The 6,734-nt window shown below is 34.4% G+C and overlaps 1 protein-coding gene across 1 annotated transcript; it reads left to right on the top strand.

Moving 5' to 3' along the window:
• The first annotated feature begins 804 nt into the window (after window positions 1–804).
• Window positions 805–6,513, top strand: CKI1 (Signal transduction histidine kinase). The gene is made up of 7 exons (XM_090001036.1): window positions 805–990; window positions 1,284–2,018; window positions 2,122–2,153; window positions 3,434–3,672; window positions 3,810–4,378; window positions 4,606–5,889; window positions 6,301–6,513. Exons 1-7 carry the CDS (start codon window positions 805–807, stop codon window positions 6,511–6,513), a joined length of 3,258 nt encoding a protein of 1,085 aa, XP_089857162.1.
• The last annotated feature ends 221 nt before the right edge of the window (window positions 6,514–6,734 follow it).

Below are 6,734 nucleotides of genomic sequence, written 5' to 3' on the forward strand. Positions count from 1 at the left end.
CCTTCCTTATATTCTTATCTGTAAGAGAGAGAGAGAGAGAGAGAGAGAGAGAGAGAGAGAGAGAGAGAGAGAGAGAGAGAGAGAGAGAGAGAGTTCATTTGGTCCAATAGGCTAAACTGCTAAATCAAAATGATTGGACCCTGTTTATGGTGGGTCAAGGTGGGAAGCACCAAAGACCACATCCACATGAAAGGTGTCCATATGCAAATTGAAATTGCCGACGTTGAAGGGTGCAGTTTAAGGGTATCCTTGCTACTCTGATATACATATTGATCTCTCTCTCTTCCCTTGCTACTCTGATATATTAATACTTTCAAAAGTCTCTCTCTCTCTCTCTCTCTCTCTCTCTGAAACGAACTTGGTATCAAGAGGATGGATCAGAGAAGCCATGACTTCCGTCCAAAGGACTTTTCTATCATGGTGGTATGCATTGTTTTATTTGTATTGTAGCTACAGTGAGCCTTTTCTTAAGAGATTATCTAATGACTCCTGTTATATGCATCACGTTAAAAGTGTGCACCCTATGTTTTCTTTTCTGTTGTCAATGGTATGCATGATTTGTTTGAAGATGCAAGACTAGATTGTATATATAGATTGATAGAGAAATACGTTAATGGCTCTTATGCATACTTTGTTAAGTCATTACATGTGTACCTTGGTTAATAACATAGCCTTTGCTTAATCTCTGTCCATGCATATCATAAACAAATCTTACTAACTGCTACTTGTTATTCTGATGGGTGAGAACCGTAGGTCTCAGTGTTTGTGTTGCTCTCTTTGATAAGCATCTCAGTATTTTGCGTGATGTCCAAACATGATGGGAGTGCTGATAACATGGTTTTTGATGCTATTCATTTGGAGACGCTCTCACAAATGAAAGATGGTTCAAAATCAATACTGCCTACAAACGTCTCAGCAATCCATTTAGCGAGATTTCTGAGTTATTCTCTTAGCAGAAGACAGTGGACATTTTCTACTCTTGAGAATCAGGTTCGTTTCCTTCCCGTTTATGTGAAATTCAGTTCCATATTTTACAACTTTAATAAAAACATCACAAAGTTTACTGATTTTTGTTCTGTCTATTTAGTTTTTATCATTTGTTTGTAAACATTTGAACTTACTGTTGAGAGATTTTAAAACCAGTCTCTTAAGAGAAGAATACTTTCTTTTTTTTTCTTTTTTTTAGATGATAAATTCAAATTTTAGTTGGTTTTTATGTTTTGCATCAGTTCAAGTTTTAGTTAAGAACATAAAAAAAATCTCATAAAAATCATGATTTGCAGGTGGCACCTAGTCTCTTCCTATTGTATTCCATTGTGCCCCACCTATCACAAGTTTCATTCTTCGGAGAGGATGGTCTGTTCTTTTCATACCACAATGAAGGAAATAGGACTTTTGCTTTGTTTTCCAATATATCATTTCCATTATTCACTACCAATCTCAATCAAACAAAAAATGGGTATCATTGGTATCACCAAGAAGTTAATGAAACCACAGGGACTGTATATGGAGAAACATTTGCCAGAGATTCACTAGCATATTGGACTTCAAGATGGTTTAGTAGTGCTTTGCAGAGTGAAGATGGTCATGCTTCATGGGTGCTTGGATGGAACTATCATAAAAATCCTTTGTTCACTTGCATTGTTCCAGTTAAAGGACTAATTCCTAGAGGTCAGAGAGGAGTTGTTTCACTTGGAGTGCCCGTCAAGGTTTTGTCAAATTTTGTATCATCCATAAAGCTGCTTGGTGTAGACATGTACTTGGCCACAAAAGATGGGGGCCTGATACCGCAGTATCAATTTTCTTATGATGATAATCTGCCCAATCAATGGCCTCTTCTAGTGAAGCCAGCAAACTCTAATTTCGTAGATGTTAGAAAAGAGGTCGAAAACATTCTGCATATGCAGAACAGAAATTCAAGCATGAAAAATGAAACATTTTCTGTTTTAGATGTGAATGTTCAAGGTGCAAGATATACACTTCATCGTGCTCACTTTGAGCTTTTTGGATTCCCATTGGTATGTATGTGTACCTCTACTAGTTTATTTCTTTAATTTCTCTGTTGTGTTTTTCCCATGTTGCTATGATACATTCATCAGACTCTTAATTGTCTCTTTGAAGGTCCTTTTCTCTAGGATGAGATCTATACCAATGTAAATATGTCAAAGCTGTTGATTTTTAAGCTCAATCTTGTATTTTGCATTATTATCAAGTTTTTGTGTAAATTTCATTGTTGTTGGACTGCACAACTACTTTGAATATATTGAAGCAATTTCTTTGCTTGGATTGTAATCATGTAATTGTTTTTCTCAAAGCAATTGAACAGATGATACCTTTAGTCGTGGTTTTGAGAATGAAAATTAGTTTTATGAGTTTCAAGATATTAAATGTTTACAACCGAAGATTCTCTTAGCAGTTGAAAATGATGTAAACAGAGTTATCAACACCTATTTGAAAATTCACATGTAAATTTAAACTTAAGCAAGTATAGAATTTGTTTAAAGTTGTTGGAACTACAGCCAACTTACATATAGATATGTTCACAAAATTGAGAAGCATATGTGGAACTAGGGGACTATAGGGGATTCAGATAAGCAATGTTTTCTAAAACTTGAAAAGCATTTTTGGAACTGGGGAATGGAGAAAGCATGTCTCCCACTGCCATAGGTTCTATGTTGCATGGACACTCTATTTTGGCTCTGATTCCATATTCCCTTATATACTAGTCATATTGAAAACTTCATAAAAATGGTTGTATCGCTGTATCTATAGCTGTATCAATATGGTATAGCCTATGTCCCATAATGATTAAAAAAGTGAAGTAAATATTTTTCATTCACATCATGGATGCTAACCTTTTAGTTTTATTTATCTTTTTGCAAACCTATTCACTTCCCATTATTTGCTTTCTAATATGTAAACTACATTAGTCAATTTAAATTTATGCAAAAAACTTATTTTATAACTTGCATATCAAGATTTGCATATTGGGTAATATATTGCATATGAGCTATCATAACTAGGTAAGACATTAGATATTGGACTATCATATATAAAATTACAAAATCAATTGTAATCAGTCTAGTAAACCTCTCCAAGCATGTAGTTTCATTTTCTAAATTTAAATATGAGAAAATTATTTATTTTTCATGTACCAACCTTGGTTCTAGTTGTTTACTTATTATAAAATCAATGGTAGACTGGATAGATATGAATTCATGTATGCATAAGTATTTCTTTTTCTTAGATGAAATTTCAAAGTCACCACACTTATAGCTAATGTTTTTGTTTTTCAGGTGTCTATACTGGTTTTTTCTCGTGACAATGTTACATATCATGGTTCAAAAGAGAGTAACCTGGGATGGCTTCCACCTGTTCTAATATCTGTCTTTATTGTTCTTATAACATGTTTCTATGTATTTTTAACATATAGGACATCAAGAATCACAATTTTGCTTCGTGCATCTCTAATCAGACAAATTGAGGCAACAAGACAAGCAGAGAGAAAAAGCATGAACAAGACTGTTGCTTTTGCTAGCACTAGCCATGATATCCGAACTATTCTTGCAGCAATCCTTGGCCTAATAGAACATTGTATTGCTGATGTTTCTCATAAATCTGAATTGCATTCAAACTTGGTGGAGATTAAATCATTCTCATCAAATTTACTTGGTAAGTTCTTTGCACTATGACTAGAAGCAGTTAACATTGATATCATGATTTTAGTTTTAGTTTTAGGTCGCATTTGAACGTATATGTTGATTTAGTAGGTTATGATTATTATCTTCAATTGCATATTATGGGTTCAGGGATATTGAATTCTGTTCTTGACACAAGCAAAATTGAAGCGGGAAAGATGCAATTAGAAGAGTTGGAATTTGATTTAGCACAGGTTCTTGAAGAATCTATAGATATATTCTATGTTTCAGCATCTGAAAAAGGTGTGGAAGTGATATTGGATCCTTGCGATGGTTCAATTCAAAAGCATTCCCATGTTAAAGGTGATCGCAAAAGATTCCAACAAATTTTATGCAATCTATTAAGCAATGCAGTCAAGTTTACTTTGGAGGGACAAATAGTGGTTCGTGCTTGGGCAAAGAAAACAAGTTCAAAGAACTTTATATTCTCTCTTAATAAACGTGGAAAAACTTTCAAGTGGTATTGTTGTAATAGTACTACCGATGTGGACTTCCAATCTCTCGAAGAGGATCCCAAAGAACAGACTTTGATTGAAGTTATAGTTGAAGTGGACGATACAGGTAAAGGAATCCCAAAAGACAAACATAAATCAGTTTTTGAGAACTTTGTTCAGGTTAAAGAACTAGACTCCGGAAATTATGGTGGCATAGGTTTGGGACTTGGAATTGTTCAATCCTTGGTGAGTTTATGATTTTCTTATTTCAAGTTATTAGCATTTTATATTTATCTAGAACTCTATAAATTAATGTAAAATTTTAAATCAATGAATTTGGTTGGATGTCACTTTATTCGTATCTTTTTTTCTTTAATTAATTACAAATTTAATATGTGCATTTCTTATTGCTATATAAAAAGTATATATGCATCTTATATTTTATTTTAATGTAAACTTGACTCTTGTTTCAGGTGCGTTTAATGGGTGGAGAGATTAGCATTATAGACAAAGAACCAAGTGGCAAAGGAACTTGTTTCAGGTTTAATATGATCATCAAGGCCTCAGAGAATTTAGTTGATTCCAAGTTTGAAAGAGAAGATGATAAATTGCTTGGGGTTCACATAATAGATCAACCACATCAACAAAACACCCTTTTCACTGATGGACATCAGTCATTGTTAAGTTTTCGAATCCCATCAAAAGTTAGTGAGTTAACACTAGGCGGAAATTTTGATCTTCAAACCATCCATGCAATATTACTAATTAAAGGAGAAGCTAGAAAAAGAATTGTACAGAAGTGGATGGAGGAACATGGTTTACAAGTATACGCACTAGACCACTGGGAGAAACTGCATTCTACTCTTGAAATAATCAAGCCTAAGATTTGCCAAGTCAGTTCCACAAGTTCTGATGTTGTTTGCAATGATAGTTGTCGCATTGAGTTTGGTGGATCTAGTCGCATTGACTATAGCGCAACTAGTTCTAAGGGTAAGGAGCGGGAGTTTTCTATGACTACATCACACATTATGGATGATTGTTTGGCCTCTTCAATCACAAATAGGGGAAATCGTCAGCGATTGAGCTTTCAAAGTAAATCTGCTAACATGTTGATTATCATTGAAATGGCGTGTGGACCTATGTTAGAATTGTGCACAATTTTGAGTAACTTCATTCAGCAAGTTCAGAAATCTAGGTGTAAAGTTGTTTGGCTGGCTGGTGTAAATACACTAGCCATGGATATAGAGCATTTAAAAAATAGCCAAGCCCCATATGATCTTATATTTCGCAAACCTTTACATGGTTCTCGGTTGTATGCAGCAGTAAGACTTGTGAATGATTTTGGCAAAAGAAGTAAGAGACATCAAACAATAGAGACGTTTGACAGTTTACAGGATCCACAACATAGCACCAAGTCTTATAAAGAGATGCACATTGCATCTAGTTCAAGTAATGCACATCTAAGGTCTCACACTAGTAAAAGTACAATTGAAAGAAATATAAATAATGGTAAACCTTTGAATGGCCTGAGCATTTTAGTTGTTGATGACAATCTTGTATTGCTTCGTTTAACGACAACCACTCTTGTTCGCTTGGGTGCTACTGTAGAATCTTCCAAGAATGGTGAAGATGCTTTTTATCTAGTTTGTGCATCTTTAAGATGGTTAAATCATCATGATGAAGAGAAACATAGTAACGAAGAGATATCAGAAGTTTATGAGAATAAGCACTATGATATTATTCTCATGGATTGTGAGGTATGGACTTTTTAACATTTTACATAGCATATTTAATTTGTTATTCTGTTGTTTACGTTCATCTATCATGAACTTTATATGTTGTCATACTTTGTTAGTGATATTCGGTTTATTGTTGTTGGTTTTGCATATATGATTATTAGATCTTTGGAATTTTATTTGTTAAGGAATTATAAAAATAAAAGTATATTAATTGGGAAGTAGTATGTGATGTGGTGCTTATTTGTGTCAAAGTGTATGCACATTCTATCACCTTTCTTAAGTTTTGCTTTTTCTACTTCACAATTAATGTACTTTTATGTTTATAATTCCTTACACTTCTTGCCATATTTGTATAACTAATGAAAGATATAGTCCGAAAGTAAGAATACTTGCATCTTTATATTTCTAATGTTTATGTTTGCTTGTTAGATGCCTGTAATGAATGGATATGAAGCCACAAGAAAGATACGTGAAGAAGAAAAGCGTTATGGTGATGTGCACATCCCAATCATAGCTCTAACAGCCCATGCAATGGCAGAAGAGACATCTAAGTCCCTCCAATCTGGGATGGACCTCCATTTGGTGAAACCTGTTGCTGAAAACCAACTTCTTGATGCGATCCAGAAGGTTCTACGTGACTGACACCTTATAGCAAATAATGGTCTCTCTCTCTCTCTCTCTCTCTCTCTCCATGACCAATCATGGAAAACCACCAAACTGTCCATGGATAAGGTTTTCCGATGACTAGATCTCCTGCCGATAATGACAAGAAGTCGTTATGTCGTGATTTGTTTGTCAAATGCCAATTCTATTGGCTTATATTGGTGCCCTAACTCCAATTGATGCCCTAGATAACTGCCTTG

Source organism: Nuphar pumila, chromosome 3, assembly GCF_984573655.1.
Source record: "Nuphar pumila chromosome 3, dmNupPumi1.hap1.1, whole genome shotgun sequence".
Taxonomy (NCBI): domain Eukaryota; kingdom Viridiplantae; phylum Streptophyta; class Magnoliopsida; order Nymphaeales; family Nymphaeaceae; genus Nuphar; species Nuphar pumila.